Below are 18795 nucleotides of genomic sequence, written 5' to 3'. Positions count from 1 at the left end.
TTACATACGCTAGGCTCGTCCTATAGATACACATGACATCGTTCCCACATACAATATATAGAGCTAAGACATCGATCTACTTTTAGGAGCACTGACCTGTGTACATCAGTTCACTGCATTATAAGAGACGTTGGTTCCTTCTCATGAACCAGTGCACCAGCAGCAGCAGCGGCAGCTTATGGGGTTCATCTCAGGGATTCAGCAGCGTTGCCATGCAGCCAACTTTGCTTCACATTTCATGATTCTGAAAAATCTGGACCGGCCATAAAAGAGCAAATCACAAAAATGCCCAATACCAAAAACAAGATAACTGTGAATGCAGAAATGTTCTTTGAGATGACATCCTTTTCTTCATAATGAATAATTTCTACGACCTAGTGAGTTGAGCATGAGTCCACACCTTCACTGCATAACTGTTCAACTCGTGCAACGATATGTTTCCCGTAGGTGTATTTCTTCAAAGCCTGCAGATGAACTTTTATGCGATCGAGCAAGATTTGACGCTGATTATCAGTGCATGTTTCAAGACTCTTCTGAACCACATAATTTGCAAATTGATCCTTCATCATTACCTGAAAAAGGAGAAATGCCAAAGTGCAAACATCAAATTACGGGAGTGTATGCTAAAGACTGGTAAGTCAAATCCCCAGTATCCTCTAGACCCAAACTTCATGGATATCTTGTAGGGTATATATCACTCGGTCCAGAAAAATATAACCAAAAGAAAATTCTAAAGTAATATTCTGCCAAATTAACTGTAATGGAAACGAACTTGTATCAACCTCGATTGCTACTGCTAGGCTTCGTCAATATTTTTCATAATTCTTTAAAAATATTTAATTGCTCCAAAAAAATTTGACAACATCATAAAGGTTGAATGTTCTATCATACGCATGAGCCAAGAAAATACCATGTTGCCTCTGGTAAATGATTCACCAAGGATTATGTAAAACAGAATGCATTAAAAACACAATAGACCATAGAAAATGATATCGTATACATGCTAGACATGTTCAAATTTAGAAATATTATAGGATGAGCTCATGTTACTTAAACTGAGAATGAACAAAGGAGCAGATGTGACTACAAGCATGAACATTGTTTCTTGAACTCATGTTGAATAAAATACTTTGAAGTTCATAACAAGATCTTGCCAAAAAGCTTCGGAATGCCTACGGTACCATAAAAATAAGTTTCCTACTACTAGATGATAAGCTATTGAGCTATTGAGCATTAGCTTATCATCACGCAATAATGAAAAATCACCTAGAGTTCTAGCCCTAAATTAAGAAGATGCACAACCTATTTGATCTCTTCCCCTTTTTTTTTTTTTCGTCACAACATATGGCACACTACTGGTTTTCGTTTCCCAGTTATGGAACTAGGAATGACTTGAGCAACCAAACTACAAACGAAATTATGACAAAAAAGTCCACTCATCAATTATCACCAAAACAAGTCCTGATTTGGAGAATAAATCATCAAAAACTACTAAAGCATCTCATTTGATAATTTATTAAGGTTTTGCACAAACCAGTAAATTGTCATTTCCTTCAGTTTGTCCAAGTATTTCCTTGATCAAGTGATCTCTTTCTTCAGTATTGCCATACTCCAAACACTTCTCAATAACATTTGAGGCAAATTTGTGCTGGCTCATCTGTACAATCTGTCCAGATAATTTGCTGATGATCTGGCTTCTTTCATGTGGTTTTTCCCTCTCCAAAACATGCTAAAAACAATATTATTAAGTTAGATGTGACTGTAGGTAACAAATAATATCAACATGGAAAGTTTTACTAAGCAGAACACAAATCAATCACAACTGAAGATGTATAAGTGGTTCCCAGCGAAAAATATTGTCATAATATATAGCGTTCTAATTCCTCTACAACACTGCACTAAGATAAGATACAGTAATTCAAGATCAGGGCCTGTCTGGAATTAAGATACCCCCTTGATCATACAGTTACTACTTAAGAAACAGGGAGAAGTGAGAGAAACTTACTGCATAAAAATTCCCCATTTGAACTGGAGATCATCTATATAAGTGAAGTCAATTACCATGTACATTATTCAATCATGGGATCAAAGGCTCTAAAAAATGGTCCCTTATTCTTCTGCCTTGTCTCTAGTCAAGCATGTAAACCATGTGAAAAGTATAAAATGGGTAATCCATTGGCTGGTCGAAAAAGAATCCATCAGTGTGGTGGCCTTTCCCACTATCAGCCATGTAAACTGATGCACCTTCCAATCCATTTGCTGGTCAAAAACGAAATCATCAGTGTGCCGGCCTTTCCACTATTGGACATGTAAATTGATGCATTTACCAATAAATGAAGTATTGAGGGTCATCATGATGGAGCTATGCCTAACCCTAATTAGCTACGTGCAACTGAGCAGGAGGGGAACCACGTGGTTCTGCAGACTCGTCAAGAAAGAATCACAGGCCAAGCCAATACCCAACTTCATGATCAAGTGAATATATTTGCTCTACAAGAGATTATAACTTAAAGGGCATTAACATTTTCAATTGGACAAAAATACTTGTGCAATTAAAGCCTACTGCTCAGTGTGATGCTGTCATTCAAATAACACAGTACGGCACCACCGAGGTATTTGCACCATGCTGGCATGACAGATAAACACATGATTTGAAGTTAAGCATGACAACTCAACACATGAAATTGAAAACTAAGCATAAGGTGCTGAGTTTCCAATTACCTCAAGTGATAAATGATTATCAAATACATCACTCAAATAGAAGAATGAGATGAACCGTTGCGCAAGGTTGAATAACATACCTGTGTGACATAATTGCCATACTGATCTTGTGCAAGCAGGCAGGCTGACTGCAAAATCTCATCCACGATCCATTGACTTTGAGATTCATCTGTACAATGCTCCAAGACTCTCTACAGATAGGAGAGGATATGCTTTAGTTTAGAATATTAAAAGCAGATTGTATAACTGTTCTCAGAACCAAAATACCACCTAGAAAATAGCAATTTCTAACCTGAATTACTCGGCAACCATAAGGATGTGTAGAAAGTGTTGCAATTTGACCATGAAATGCAGATATTATAAATCCAATTTTTTCTGTTGGTATACACTCAATGCACTTTTGAATTACATGGTTCCCATTCTGATCTCGAACACACCTCATAACATTTCCATCAAGTTCTTGCACAAGCTGTGTTTTCTGATCAAGCTCAATAACCTCAAGTGCCTACAATCAGAAGAAAACAAGAATTAAAGGATCTGCAAGGAGATGAAGTCAAAGGGAACCAGAAAGCTTATAAAATGTCCCCACCTATTGAAAGTGTTACTTCTGGGAGCCTGAACATATGGCTCAATAACCTCAAGGGATTACAATTTTTAAAACAAAGACTTAGCCTAACTGCAAAAACTTTGTTAATTTTAACCATATATGCAGCAGGTATAAAATTTTAGGCACAATAATCTCTCGCTGAAAGTAAGTGAAAAGGATACATTAGTCTTTACATGTGCTAATTCGGTAACCTTCTACAAAGATAACTAGACAAGACTCAGACAAACTGCAAAAACTTGAGCATTAGATGTCTCAATGTCAATGAGTATCTACACTAACGCTTGAACACAAATTACATATATCTAAAATTGTGCATCAGATATGAACTTAAAAAGAATAACTGCACAAATTCATATGTGCAAATGATAAAATATTAAAATTTATCAATAATTGGAGATACATCATGTTTTTGGGACAAACACACAATATAAGCACCTAGAGGATGAGATTTAGCATCAATGCTCTTGGAAAATCATGCATGATGATGATGATGATGATAATTGTCCCTAGTAACAGATGAAAAGAATGGTTGGAAATGATCAAGAAGTTCGAGTTGACCAGAATGTAACTGGAATTGGAAAAATTGTACCAGATTCTGTAGTTAAAGGTTCCCAAACTGAAAAGAAGACAAGTGACTTTTCAGAATCAATCTGACAAAGTTCGCATTCTCGAAGCAGAATAAACTCGGCCATCTGTTGGCAGAAACATGTTCCATCTTTGCATCCAAACAACATCATGCTAAATCTAGTTAACACAATTCAACGCTGCTGACATAAAGGTCACACTGGCCATTTATGATATCTCACACGGAAATATGATAATTAGAATTTAAACTCCAACAAAGAAAATATATAAGATGGCGTAAAATGAACCTAAAGATAGCTAGAAGAAAGATATACCTTTTGAATTACACGACAGCCATACATCTGAAGGCTCAAAGGCAAAACATTGCCAACCAGCTTATTAGCAAGTTCTCTCCTCTGTTCAGGACTCCCATGCTCAAAAAACTGCAAGGACAGAGCAATTAATTGAAAAAAAATCCTCATCACATTAATGACAAGTCTCAAAACTAAAACAAAATTACAGATTACAATTTACAAGTTTATGATAAAATTGATCCCAGAAATAGAGAGTGACATGTTTAGATCACCATACCTTTTGAATTACATAATTCCCAAAAACATCAGTCATTAGTGAAGAAGCATGCGGAAGAACTTCCTTGAAAACTGATGCTTTTTCATCAACACTACAAGTCTCTAACTTTTGCTGAATAAATCGACTCCCATGTTGATCAGCGCTGATGCAAAAAAGTACAGCAATGATATCAATACATCATATAAAAGCTCCAGTACCACAATTAAAAAGGAGGCCAAAATCAGGAAAAAGAGGATTGACTTGCCTAAATTCAACAATACGGCCAGCAATATCAGATAACTCATATCTACGAGCTCTGTTGGACTTTAGCTCTTCAAGGAAAGAGTATGATTTTGGTTCATCAACCTTATCACGTCCTCTTTGGTTTTGCCACCCGGATAAAGAACCAGCATTTCTTTCAGAGCCGAATGGAAATTTAATATTGTCATTTTTCCTTCCTGAAAAGCTTGTTCCAGCAACTGTTGATCCTTGAAAAACAGGACTGGCAAGCGAGGAGCTAGGAAATTGCATCAGGACACTGTTGTTTGGAGAGCTCCCATAGTAACTGGGACTACCTGTGCCTCCTGTTATAGCATTGAGATTGAGAGTGTTGACACCACCAACTCTCATGACTTGGGGCCTCTGATCAGGTAAATGCACAGGACCTGGAGCTTTTTGTGGATCATAAGTACCTGGTGAGCTTCCCACAGAACCTCCCCTGGAGATTGTTGGATCATATTGACCTGCAGCAGCATATGCATCCAAAGAGGGATAATTATAAAAAGGCACATACAAAGGATCTGGAAAGGGAGGCTGGATAGCTAGACCCAGCTGCCCGTATATCTTATGCAAGTGCTGCATGTCGATTCCAGAAACATTTCCCCCATCAGAAACTCCAGAAGCCCTAGCACTGAAGTTTGGGCCCACAGCATTCTCAAAAGGCACTGGAATACCACTACGATGATGAGGATAAGCAGTAACAAGCGGAGGCACTAGTGAGGGATTCAACGCATATCCACTTATGCCAAACTGGGAAGGAAGTAGGCTAGAAGATTGCAAATTGTGGTAATATGGAGTTCCATATGCAGCTGCTGTGACATACAATGGAGCAATGCCAGAGGATTGCAACAAAGGCTGAACTTCAACCGAGGGTAACTTTGGTTGGCCATGAGAAAAACGATCCCCGGTACTTTGAGGATAATGTCCTTGGACAATAACCTGAGACTGACCAATCTGAGCATGAGAAGATGAGCTTTGTGGGTAAATGCCAACTTGCTGCATGTATTGCTGTGGTTGATGCCTTCTGTGGCCATCAGAAGACAACCTTAAGTTCTTCAAATCATCTTCAATATTACCACAACCTGAAAAAACCAAACTACCATGTAAAACACTGTTGTCTAAAGTAGTGTGCCACTGACTGATTCATTTTCACCTTGGTGTAGGTTCACTGTCTTGTCAGTGGATGCTGAGCATGTAACTGGCGTGCCACCAAGATTGTCATTCAACATTGATTGAACTGAATGGGAGCCTAGATGAGGAATACAAGCATTGGCAGCAATACTGGGTGATCTTGTCTCTGGGTCAGTAATGCCCATTGAAGATTCTTGTAGAGGGTTCAGAAAGGCACCTTGATTAGGTGCTTGTTCTAACATTATGTGACTCGAGGGATGAGAATGATCAGCATACACAGGAGATGAAGTCTGGGGAAAATCTTTCTGGAACATTACAAACCACCAAGTTTCAAGAGGGACAGTATCCACATATGACATATTAAATATCAAAAGAAATTTATGCACACCAATCATAAATCTCAGAATACTTCTGAGAGGACCTTATGTCCACTGGACTCAGACAAAAAGTAGTAATAAAATCACTTGTCACTATATGGATAGCTAATACAATATTTATTTTTGAGACCCTAACAGGACCAGAGTATTATCACCAAAGAGATGCTCTCTCACCCTACCAAACAGTTTCTATTGGGCTGAGGCGCCCATATATACTGTTTATCACATGCATGAGCACAAGACTGGATTAGGCACATTATATTGCGAAACAAGGCGCAAGTCACGTAGTTCCATTCTAGGATCAGTAAGCTCAATACCAGCAACAACAATCCACAATATATCACAATAAGTTCCAAAATCAGGCCTCCCAAGATGTAGCAATATTGTCCTACTTTAGTTTTTTCTTGATGCATCCTAATTTAGGAGTAAAGTATTTAGGTTATTTGAGTCTAGTTTTCAGTTTTTAAATTTTTATTTATCATAAAATATTTGTATTAAATTTTAGATGTTGGATTTGTGTAGGATAAATCTTACATTATCATTATCTTAGGCTTACATCTGAAACGATAAAAAGATAACATAATTTTAGGATGTAGTAGATGAGTTCAAACTGGAAGCAGATGAGGTAAAGATCTTACTAATCTTGATAGTGGTTGAATTGTTAATCTATAAATAGACTTTAATGCATAAACATGTGTGGCAATGATGTTAACATAAATTTTTGGATAAAAGAAACTATGCGTCTTTAGATCTTCTCGTCTAAGTAATGTTTCTTTTGGATAATATTTTTGATTTGATAAATAATTTCTTTCAGTTTGTAGTCTTCTACCAATCCACAGTCTCCTACCTTCTCGTCCTTTCACTCTGATGTTACAAATTTGGTTATCATTTAGTTATTTGTTGCTCTAGTTTGCTACCATAGTCTTGTGATGGTTGTTGCCATGCCATTCCATTGAGTGTCACCTCCAAAGGACAAGTCAAACAATTTCATGATCCATTATTGATCATAAGTGTTATACCAAGCATTATGATCCATTACTGACACCAGTCTGGACTTCCTATTCTGACCAGTATTTTAAACCATTGTTTAAGAGTCTTTAAGATTACATAACTAAGAAACAAACTCCAAGTTATGTAATCATAGACCAACAACAAATCATTGAGCAGGGGCCAGCTAGGAAATGCACCGAAAACAAAAGACAAGGTTCTATGAAAAGGGCAATATTGAGATGCAAATGCTCTTTCCCCACCTACAAACAGGAAAAAAAAAAGCCAACAAGCCATCAGTAAATTCAAACTATTTAAAACAATTACCTGAGCTAAATGTCCTGGTGAAGGAGTGAAATGCCCAGAAACAACATCAGCCTTCATCCAGTCAGTATGTTCCACTCTAGGTGACCTATCATCCTCAGGTTCCTCATCGTGAGTAGAGAGGGCAGGTCGAGAGACAAAGAAAGATGCCTTGTTGCTGTCATCAAATGAGGGCATTCTCCTATTGTCCTCAAATCCACTATTGTGTTGCATCAAATGCCGATTCTCCCGAGAGATAAGAGGTGGAGGAAGCCTCGGATTTAAATTCACATTTGAACAGTAGTATGCTAAGTAAGCTGGATGAGCACAGAGTTGCTCTTCAGAATTACAATTTTGAGCTGCATTGCTCAAGTTTTCCAAGCTGCCATCCAAGTCAGCAGTCCGGTCTTCCAGGATATCAAACGCTGCACGAGAGCCTTCCATGCTAGGAGGTGCACTTCCACTTCGACTGAGGCCAGTGATGCTATTGTTCCCATGGAACCTTTGCCCTTTTAGAAGCGATCCCAACTCTTCTGAAACTATATTGTCTGATGATGCAAATTGTGATGTGTCCTTATTAAGGGTCCAATTTCCAGCTCCATTATTCCCTATGAATCTCAAAGGATTCTCTGTGGCCATTTATTTGATAAGCTGCTTGTTTCTGCACAGGGCATTCGGACCCTAACACAATTCCATATCTCTGAAAGCAAGCATGTTATTTTCACCCTTCCAGAACGTACCAGATGGGAACTCCAACCGAAACTTTAGTTGGAAGGATATTGCAAAAGCAGATGCATAACTTCAGTGAAGCAGCTACATTTCAACTAACAAATTTAAAAACAAAAATCAGCTTTATGGTGAAATAAGAAAATACAAACAAGATGAAACAAACATAAAAATTCTATTCAAATAAGGTCAAGTATGGAACCAGCAAATTACGTACAAAGCAATACTGAAAATTGCTTCAACTTTACCTATTGATATTGTATTCAAAAGCATTCATTCAGAACATACATGTATGAACATAAGAAATAGGTAACTGCAGGTAGATAAGGGGAAAACACCTATAGAGAGAAATTTTCTTCCTTTCGCAAATGACAAGTACAGAGTCAAAATTTGTGCAGAATATAACTATCTACCAGACTTATTTATGTTAACTTACTGTGTTTTTTTTGACCTAAGTCAGATTGGTACAAAGCAAGTGACCAATCAATTTTACAAGTTAAAGCAGTTCAATCGATTCAATGACAGTTGGCACTATTGAGGATGAGGAACACATAGAGACATACGTATGATTATCTAGTATAACCGGATATTCTAAGACACAGAATCGGCAAGAACCTGCTTACAAGTTTAGCTCCAAATTTCACTAATATAATGAGCAAAAATGCAGGGAAAAAAAATACAATAGAAGAGTGAAAAACACTTGAAACATCAAAAAAAATCTAAAGAGGGAAACATCCATTTTATTTATATTATTAATTTAGCACCTGAATATCATTGCCCCGTGCTTAAGTAAACCAATAATATAAAGAAACAGAAGAAGCTGTAGCTACATCACGGAACATGGGCGATACCAAGATCCAAGCCACAAATTAACTTAGTCAGTCATGTGTCTCATAGTAAAGATAAAGCTTCAAGTAATAGGACCTTTTCGTTCTCGGTTCATTGTCAAGAAAACACGAAGGTTGCAACTTGCACAGTTATATTCCCAGTAAACTTAGAAGCCCATACCTTCAAACAGCTCCAAAATTGAAAAACCCAAATCCAAGAATCGAACCGAAATCCCACCGTCCTAAAAGTATCATAAAAGAAAGCATAAAGAAACCAATATCAGGGATGAAAGACCACAAAACTTAACCCTCCGATCACAGACATAACCCCGGAAGAGGCCATTAAGGCAGATCAAGATCCCAATTTTCCGGTTAGAACCAAAAAACGGTAAACCGAACAAGATCAGGAGATGGCCGTCAAACCCTAACGCAAGAACAACAAGGAGACGGGAACCACGACAGATGATTCTCACCTGCTTTCACACGTCACCAAACCTAGCTTTCCCGTACCACAATCCAAACCAAGAACCACGATTCCTCGGTTGTCTCGGCCCAATCAAGAGAGAAATCGTTCCGGAGGTAGAGAAGAAGGCGGCCTCAAGAACAACTCGTCTCTCTCTCTCTCTCGCCCTGTCCCCTAAAACCCACAAATGCCGGGCTTTTGGAAATTTCTTGCGACCGGGGAGGCTCCAAATGACCTAAATGGCCCTGCAGGCAAACCCTGACTCGGGGCCCTTGCTAGTACACCCGCCACTGTGGGTCCCGCTGATGCGGGCTGCGGCACGCTGACACGAGGGTACACAGCAGAAAGGGCATTTTGGGCATAACGTGGCGGAGTTTCCTCGTATTTGGGCGAGTGTTGTTATCTCCGAGCGAACAGATGCCGCTCAATTAATCGGGGAAGGTTGGACGCGCAGGAAAGATTCGAGTGCTCCGAGATGACCTTCAAACCGCCCCTATCTATCTATCGTGCTTTTTGAAAGAGATAAACGCAATACACGATCGAGCCTTTTTTATTTCGTGCTTTGATCAACATTCGCTGTGAAGTGAGGTCTCTGTGGACTTTGCATTAAGGTGAATCTGATGTCCGGTTATGAAAGAGGTTATCATATCACTCAAGTCCTCGGGCACTTACCTGCTCCGTCATCGACGACAGTGATGGGCCCACAAGACGGATCCTCGGAGATCAAGTAAATGAGCGGCAGTGGCATCCGAGGAGCAGGTGGTGGAGACGGGAAGGGGTGGGCGATTTGGTAGTTCTACGTGGCAGCGGTCTCCGCGTTGACAGGCAAAAGAGGGACGGCGGACCAGATCAAACTGTGACGTGGCGATGCAAAATCGCACGACGTGCCGCAGGCCATACGCTACCTCACGTTTCTTTTCCCCTTTTTTTTGCTTTGTTCCTCACTGTCGCGTAGACATGTCGCGGGACCCACTAGACGCAACGGAGAGTCCCCAGCGTCCCGTTGAGGCTCGATGCGGCTGACGGCTCGCGTCCCGCGAACGCGCCCCCCCCCCCCCGCACGTGCAAATGCGCGCTTATCGTGTCGTCTCCTCCGACGGAACGCGACGACGGCCGAGTCGCGGTCGGACGAAGGCTGCACGAAGTAAACAAGTGAGAAATCGGACGCGAGACACCAAAGTGTTGTTAGAAACCTCACTGCGAAGCTTCCTGTCTCCGTGAATCATGTGAACGTTCCTTCTGTTCATAGTGTGAAATGAGAGTGCTTTCTTTTTCTTTTCTTATACAGATTATACCGGGAGAAGGAAAAGTAGATTCCAAGCCACATTGTGGACGGGGTAACGCGTCAAAACGGAGGAGCTAGCGAAAGGGGAAAAGTGGCATCAGGCACGACCACACTTTAGGTTAAAGATTTCAAAAACCGCTTCGGATTAAAGTTCTCAAGAACCACTTTGGATTAAAGATTTCAAGAACCAATTCAGAGAACACATAGAGAAACGAAGAGATTATGAACTGCAAGAGTGAAGCACCGCAGGATGGAAAGACGCACTGGAAGGCAAAATGGTGCAAATAAAGTTCGTGAAGCATAGGAGATCAAAATTGTATGAAAGGGGATTTGGAATGCGAAAACCCACCTCGGCATCGTTGCCAGATCGAGCGCCCATTTCCGCCGGTTGACGAATTGAGGCCGTGAGGCCCGTAGTCGAGGCCGGAGAAGGATGAGGCGGACGGCGCTGGAGTGCTCCCGACCCAAGAACGTTCGGAGCCGCTCCCGCTTCTTGGCGATGGTGCGGTCGCGAAGCATCGCCCGTAGCAAACCTCGCGGCAGCGTCCGCCATCCCGATCGAAACCCGCAGGAGGAACAAGAATCTCCCTATCGGCCTTCTCTTGCTGCTCGATCGGAACCCGTCGCGTTGGCGGGATCTTCAAATGGGAGCGGATACCGCGTTGAAGTAACAGCGCAAGAAGGGTTTTCTCTTTATTTTATTTTATTTTATTTTCTTTTCTTTTCTTTTCCTCTATAAATCTTAAGTTAAATTTGATTAATTTGTTAAAATATAAAATGTCTAAAATAGTGCCTTTATTAAAGATTTATGATTTTACTAAAAAACAAAACAATCTGTTTTATTTTGTATGAATTATATATATGTATATATGTATATATATACATATATATACATATATACATATATATATACATATACATATGCATATAGATATATGTATATATGTATATATGTATATATATATATATATATATGTATATATGGAATGTAATAATTTCCAAGTGGAATATAATTTTCCAATATTGCTTAATGTACAAATGTCATATATATTCGAACCCGCATTCATTTGCTATTTTGCTAGGGTTTCCCCGGTGACGTTGTCTCCATCTCCTTCGAGTTTGCTCCATGGAGTCCCTCTGCGGCTCCGGTATCACCTCCGGGTGGATCGAAGCCTCTGTCGCTCACCTACCCGAGCGCTTGTCCCGCGTCGGAGCCCCGACCTTGCGTCTTGGGCTCCATGGGGACAGAGGAAAGTCCGCTTCTTTGATGCTCTGGAGCCCTCCGCCGAGCCCTCAGAAGTGGGGGAGAAGGTGGCGGGTCCTCGCACATGAAGCCTCCGGTGGTTGTGGGGAGAACAATGGTGTTCCGACGAACGGGTTTAATGTCCTGATCAACGATGGCCGGGCGTTTCCCGAGGTATTTTGCGACGACGGTCTCGATGACTGTAGTTTTGTTTCTGTGGCATGTGAGGTGGCCTTTTCTGCCATTTTTCCATCACAGATACAACTTAAATCTCTGATTAGATATTCAAAATCTGTGATTGAAAACCTTATATCAATAGAGCCAGATAATTACTGTGCATAATTTTATGTCCGTAGTCAACATATTGGTAGGTCTATATATCAACCAACAAAACAGAGGAACAGAAGCGAAGAATAGATTAAAAATTCTCCTTTTTTTTCTGTTAGGAGGATTGGTGGGGGCATTTTTGAACTCACGAGAGCGGTCCACAATCAGATTGGTGGAAATGTATCTGAGAATGCTACAGAAAATAGTATCACAAACTAATGTAAACGAGCAATCCTTACCACAATTTGAAGACCGTTATTTTATTTTAATCATTTGAAAGAAAGAACAAACTGAGAAACCTTGGAGTCAACGATTAGATTTTATGTTTTTGGTTTAGAGTGATCTTTATCGACATCAATCCCGGCAAGTTGTTATAATTAGTTGCATTGTCAGCTTTAAAAGCTAGTATGCCTAATTTCTGTCGTTAGCAGAATCATTTACTAAAAAGCAATTGTGATAGAAGACACAGCTTTCATGTCCATGCAGAAAATCACCGTACTTGATTCTTATTGGTCACCTTGCACATGGGTGTTTTCTTTTTTTATTTTCTTTCGCCCATGTTATTGATGATGGGATACGAAGAAACGTATTTCATGTTAAATTTTAATGCTAACCATGAGACTGAAAAAAAAAAAATAGCAGAAATAATTTTGATGTTTCTTTGGCCATTTTTAGAATGACTCAGTTCAAGATGGAAGCCATGAGAGTTGCATCAGCGAGAAAAAGGAGATGGTACAACCTGTTGCTGTTGGAAGTGGAACAACTGGATCCAAAGCTGGGCTTTTCAGGACACCAATTTCTGGTGGTGTTCAAAGTGCAACAACAGTCCATGGTTTACCTCCACCAGCCTTGGCTGTTCGCAATCTAATGGAGCAGGTATATTTAGCCAGAAATATAATAGTGAGGGATTATCGAAATATTTTTCTTCTTCCTTCTTTTCATGGTTTCCATCTGCATTTGGTTTTCTTGGGGATGTGTAGATCAATGCAGATGACATTCATTCTTTTTTCCTTTGCTCTTCATGTCAAAAAACCAAGGCCAAATTTGGACAACTATGCACTATAATGTCAGGGATGCATCATCACCGTGCTGGTTACCCAGTTGGTTCATTGGTTGATTTTGCACCTGATTCAATGGGGCGTAAGTATCATCGATATCTTAAAATTACATCCAACTGTACTACTTCAACGAAATTCAAAGCTTATTATATCTGTGTCATTGCACAGATCCTATTTTTTCATTCTCTCCATTAGCAATCCACACAAGGAATCTGTTGGCAAATTCAAAATGCTCGCTTGTAGTGCAGGTGCGCCTTAGCTTAATTGATATGGACATCTTTTAAAGACTTCTAACACAAGTGATGTTTTTATCTTTCCTGCTAAATGCAACTTTTGGCTGTAGATACCTGGATGGAGCTCTCTATCAAATGCACGTGTCACAATATTTGGTGATGTTTTCCCACTTGCAGCTGATGAGCAGGTTGTTGACAAGTTATATGAGTATTCTTTCTTTCCATTCTTTGCTAATTTTCAGAATAGTATGCAGATATGTTATTTTACAATATATGAATACTCATATTATTCGCGACAGAGATGGAGATACTGATGCAGCGTAATGTTCTTGGTTTTTATTCATGATAAAAAGAAGCCCTCTATGTTAGATGCACATTAGGAGGGATACTGATGCAGTATTATGGGAATTGGTATGACTAGTCAATTGGTATAGGTTTTGCTAGGAAAATAAGGACTTGAAGTAGTGACAGAGTTTTGTTGCTCACATAGGTAAGGGAAATTTTGTTCAGAGGGTATTATGGTAATTGGCATGACAAGTCAATTGGTATTGGTTTTGCTAGGAAAATAAGGACTTGAAGTAGTGATAGATTTTTGTTACTCACACAGGTAAGGGAAATTTTGTTACTGCTTGGACATGGAAATTTTGTTCAGAGGGAGGAATGTTGGTGTTTGATTCCTTTGATAATGCAGCCTCATTCGTGGTGGAATTTTCTTTCAGTTTTTCATGTATCTCATGGCTGCTTCCAAGCAATCCACTGCTGATGCTGTCAAATAATCTGAGGCTGCTGATGGGCATAAATATCTGCATTTTCAGCAGTAAAGGACCAAAGCCTAGGAGTGTAATCAGTCACATGAGACGGGCTTTTAGGCAAATCCTAAAACCATACTAATTGTAGATAATTGGTTCTCCCATTTATCATTCTTCCTTTGATTTACCAAATGAAAAGGTTAGTTGGAAGATTTTCTCTCCTTTTTTTTTTGATAGATAATTGGAAGGACTTTTGTGAATCAGTTTCCCTTTCTGTTTTGTTTTGTTTTTTGTGGCATTAGTGCTGCTGACACTGGTATTATGATGTCATTAATATTGCTAAATGGTTTTAAAAACCTTGAAAATTAGTATACTAATGAAAATTAATGATGAAAATTTTATTGTATATTTATGCAATCTTATGTTTTATCAATTCCTTTCCAATTGACTTGAGCAAGATGGAGGGTTCAGATCGATACTTACAATATATACATTTGAGTAGAGCCTAAAATATTTGATTTTTTGTGGCTTTCTCTCATACCGCCACAAATGATTCCTGACATATTTGACTGGTGTGAAATCTTCAGACAGAACATGCATACTCCCAATGGGAGCTCTTTTGGTTATAAATGTTACTCAGAAAATCCAGAAGTTTCTTGTGATTGCATCAAGTATATCCTGCAGAGTAAACTGGTTTGCTTGAAATCAGAAATTTACTACTTTGTTGTTGCATGGAATTTCTTTCTTACGTATTTTGTCGAAGTTCCACTGGTTACTCTACATTTTCATGCTTAATTTGACACAATGTAGCTTAGATTCCTCAAATATTCTGATGAAAAATACCTTTACCTTTGCATTTTAGATAAGTAAAAGTTTGTTCCTAAAAACCTCAGGTTTTCTTTTCTACCTCAGGAATGGGCTCGTCAGCAGTTTGTTGCAAAGCACCAACAATGGGCATCCCAACAATGGGGCAACTTCTATTATTACAGGATGCAGAATATTAGGTTAGGCTTCAAACATTTTTTTCCTGCTGTAGCTTGAGTTTCTATATATATATATATATATATATATACACACACACACACACACACACACACACAATCATATGTCAGTGTGTTCATTTATCAGGAAGCTCATGAATATAGTAGATAGTAGACAATATGCTCAGTGGCATACTACAAGGTTTGCAATTTCGGTTCGTATCGGCATACCGAGCTATATGCCTAAAATAGCTGAAAACACTAATACATATTGTATTAGTGTTTTCAGCTATTTTAACTTAATTAGCTAAAAGGTCGGTAATAGTCAAAATTGATCAGTAACGCTTGGTACAGGTTGGTAACGGTCGAAATTTCGACTGTTATCACTCGATACAATCCCGTATCATCCGATATGGGGCCAAAAATTTGGTATCGCCCGGTAACAGGCGGTCCGCGTGCCAAGACGCTCTCGAATTGGTACATACCTCTCGTACCGAGTGGTACACATCGAAATTATAAACCATGGCATACTAATAGGCTGGCTCCAACACAAGCAACTTCTATGATGTAATGGTTATTCTTGTAGTAGGAAAGTAGCGAGAACTTTTGGATCCAAGAAAACATCATAACATTTGCCGAACTTTTAGAGATGTTTGACATTGTTTAAAAAGCACTTCTGCAGTCTATAAATAAAAAGAAAGAGAAAACAGCTGTTTGTCATTTTTCAATTAAACTACTTATCAGCAAATATGTTGCTGCCCATTTTTATCAAGGAGAATATTTGCCGAACTTAAATTGTGAATAAGTTAATACCTTTTAGGAAGAGTCTTGTGACTTGTTTAAACACAGACGCAACATCAAACATACCCTTAAACCACACCTAAAATTCCAACGTACCTATTAATTGTTTTGCATTTTCAGATTTTAAATTCGGAGCATTTGTCTTGTCCAATGGCCCTTAAACCACACCTAAAATTCCAATGTACATATTGTTTTGCATTTTCAGATTTTAAATTCAGAACATTTGATTTGTCCGATGGACATTGTTATGTGAAGTTGTTCCAAACTGTAATGAGAATATATTAATTTTTAAGATTTTGTACCTTTAATATTTTTTGGTATTCTTAGCCTTTTCCCATCTAACAATGCAGGAACAGATGCAAAAATGCACCTGTTCTTTTTTTTTTCCTGAAACTTATATTCTTTTTCTGCTCTCTCACGCACACACATAAATTTTGGTGCTTTATTTCTTATTGTCTTCCCTCTATGCTTGCTAGATCAGTTCTTCACTTACGTGATATTCAACTGATGAATTACTTCTGCATGACTGACGTCACTTTTGACATGGCACAGTGACATATACTTCATTGGAGGATTTGGCACTGTTGCATGGGTAGATGTCAAGGAATATGAGGGCTTGAAACCCGATAAGATTGCTGCTGACAGTGGAGAACAAAATTTGAAGGTCAGCTTTACAAACTGCTGCATATTTTACACTAAATGGCTGAGTTTTAACTTTATTACCGGTTTGATCTTGAAAAAGGTTTCAGTAGTGATAAAAAAACCTGGCCCTCTTTTTGGCATTTGACTTAACATTTTCTTCATAGGAACTTAATGCAATCTTTTCAAAACCAATCAAGGATATCTTATCAACAGAAACTGAGATAGATGATGCTGCTTTTATATCTGTAGACAGCAAAGGTACTGATGTGCGGGTTAGGCAAGGTGCACAGGTAACTGCTGTTTCCCTTAAGTGTTGTTGAAGATATCTAATCCTTGTGATTGGCAGATCCAGTGTCAGTTTAACACCTTAACGTTTTATAACATTTAAATGCCTGTTTAACCAATATGGTGTAGAAGGTGGCTTTAAAGAATATATCCAGCTTTGCTTGTGCTTTTATTACAAGGCAACATTGAAGGGGAAACACATGCCTTGGTTTGTGGATGCATCATTTCGCCTGGAACTGTCCCTTCATTAATTTCTTTTTGTGCTCTTTAAATTTGTTAGATCGCTTTATTGCTGTTAGCATTATAGTGCTGACAATTGTTTTGCTTATTGCTTAGTCTCTCGAAGCCTCATCTCTGGAAAATATTATAAAAGCTTTAGTTGCTTGTAGTTTCAATTTTCACACATGCTCTTTGAGTTTCCTTACTCTCTTGATTGTCTGCATATGGTTGGACACGCGAATGATATAAAAGCAGCTCCCCTTTTCATAATATTCTAGTGGAAGCATCTTTCTTTCCTAGTTTTATCACTCTGCTTTTCTAGTTATAACAGACAGATGCTCTTACTGTTTCATGGACATTCAACCTTTCAACTATTTTTCCCTCCTATACGAGAAACCTGAAATAATGGTCATTTCTTATTTTGAATTTAGGTGGTCAGTAACTTATAAGGTCAGCAGGAAGCTAATCTTTTATAACAGTGTTTCATTATGTTTTAGTTTCGTTGTAGCTTCAGTTGTTTTTGATTGAGCTAATGTGCAAACCCTATCGCTTATGAGACCTTAGGTTTGTATATGGATGTTGTCGGTATTGAAGTGTGCTTGCTGAGGACATGTTTGTACTCCAATGCAGTTTAACATTCAAAGGATATCATTTGAAGTCGAACATGAAGTGCAGACACTGGATGAAGCAAAAGCAGCTCTTCAAAAGATAATAGACAGGTCTTGCAGTTCAATGTCACAAAAAGGGAACTGAACTATATCTTCGTCATTTACGACAGTAACATCAACTTGTCATGAATATTGAAATGATCCAGGGACAGGCCATGCAATTAAAGGATTCTCTGGAATGACTTGAATAAAAGAAAAAACAAATTTGTTCTTCTTTCTGCCCTTGTTTTCTTAACCTTCAAGGGGCCATGAAGATCTCCCTTTTCCTAGTCTTGAAAGTATGTGTTCATAATTGTGGGCATGTAAGGAGGCTGACTCTGCAAAAGTTGAACCAAACACTTGCTTTCATGAATTTGAATCTCTTGTGGGTAGTGACCCGAGACACAAAGAGCAGCTCATGTATCAAAAGTATAAATAAAATTTAAGCACCATACCAAAGCATGATGGTATGAATTCGATCGTTGTTACCTACTGTCATGAATCTGTCTTTTTGTAGTGTGGTTTATTGTGTCGTATGTTCCTGAAACATGCTTGTTGTATTGCTTGTTTACACTATTTGTGAATGTCCAATGATGTCTACGTTCCAATGGCGGAGACAATTAATGTACAGTCCCCTCGTACATGCTCTTGTTTTCTTGTTGTGTTCATGCATGCATGGATCTAAGAATTGCTAGTGATTTAACCTTTGAATGCATGTGGGAGATGAAATGGGAAGACGAGGAATCTGAGGAATTCCTACCACCACCAAGA

At 38.9% G+C, this 18795-nt stretch overlaps 2 protein-coding genes across 4 annotated transcripts; one reads left to right on the top strand and one right to left on the bottom strand.

Moving 5' to 3' along the window:
- Positions 1-87: 87 nt before the first annotated feature.
- LOC135607384 (pumilio homolog 5-like) lies at positions 88-9760 on the bottom strand. 2 transcript variants are annotated; one of them, XM_065099159.1, is made up of 10 exons: positions 7564-8317; positions 5895-6177; positions 4728-5823; positions 4484-4625; positions 4228-4335; positions 3014-3226; positions 2802-2912; positions 1535-1729; positions 401-572; positions 88-253 (listed from the first exon to the last, which is right to left on the bottom strand). In XM_065099159.1, exons 1-10 carry the CDS (start codon positions 8176-8178, stop codon positions 237-239), a joined length of 2952 nt encoding a protein of 983 aa, XP_064955231.1. In that variant the 5' UTR covers positions 8179-8317; the 3' UTR covers positions 88-236. The 2 variants fall into 2 exon arrangements, 1 of the variants encoding a protein (XP_064955231.1); XR_010485164.1 differs by lacking the exons at positions 88-253; positions 401-572 and adding exons at positions 2006-2259; positions 9566-9760 and having other exon boundaries at positions 1593-1729; positions 7564-8363.
- Positions 9761-11907: 2147 nt separating this feature from the next.
- Positions 11908-18522, top strand: LOC103973132 (uncharacterized). 2 transcript variants are annotated; one of them, XM_018821292.2, is made up of 9 exons: positions 11908-12257; positions 13086-13286; positions 13391-13550; positions 13637-13716; positions 13812-13889; positions 15363-15454; positions 16784-16895; positions 17038-17163; positions 18008-18522. In XM_018821292.2, the coding sequence occupies exons 1-9, from the start codon at positions 11967-11969 to the stop codon at positions 18128-18130; spliced, it is 1263 nt and encodes a 420-aa protein (XP_018676837.2). In that variant the 5' UTR covers positions 11908-11966; the 3' UTR covers positions 18131-18522. The 2 variants fall into 2 exon arrangements, with proteins under 2 accessions (XP_018676837.2, XP_009385893.2); XM_009387618.3 differs by having other exon boundaries at positions 11909-12257; positions 13448-13550.
- The last annotated feature ends 273 nt before the right edge of the window (positions 18523-18795 follow it).

The sequence above is a fragment of the Musa acuminata genome, chromosome BXJ2-3, assembly GCF_036884655.1.
Source record: "Musa acuminata AAA Group cultivar baxijiao chromosome BXJ2-3, Cavendish_Baxijiao_AAA, whole genome shotgun sequence".
Classification (NCBI taxonomy): Eukaryota; Viridiplantae; Streptophyta; class Magnoliopsida; order Zingiberales; family Musaceae; genus Musa; species Musa acuminata.
This window is presented reverse-complemented; position numbering and strand designations above follow the sequence as displayed.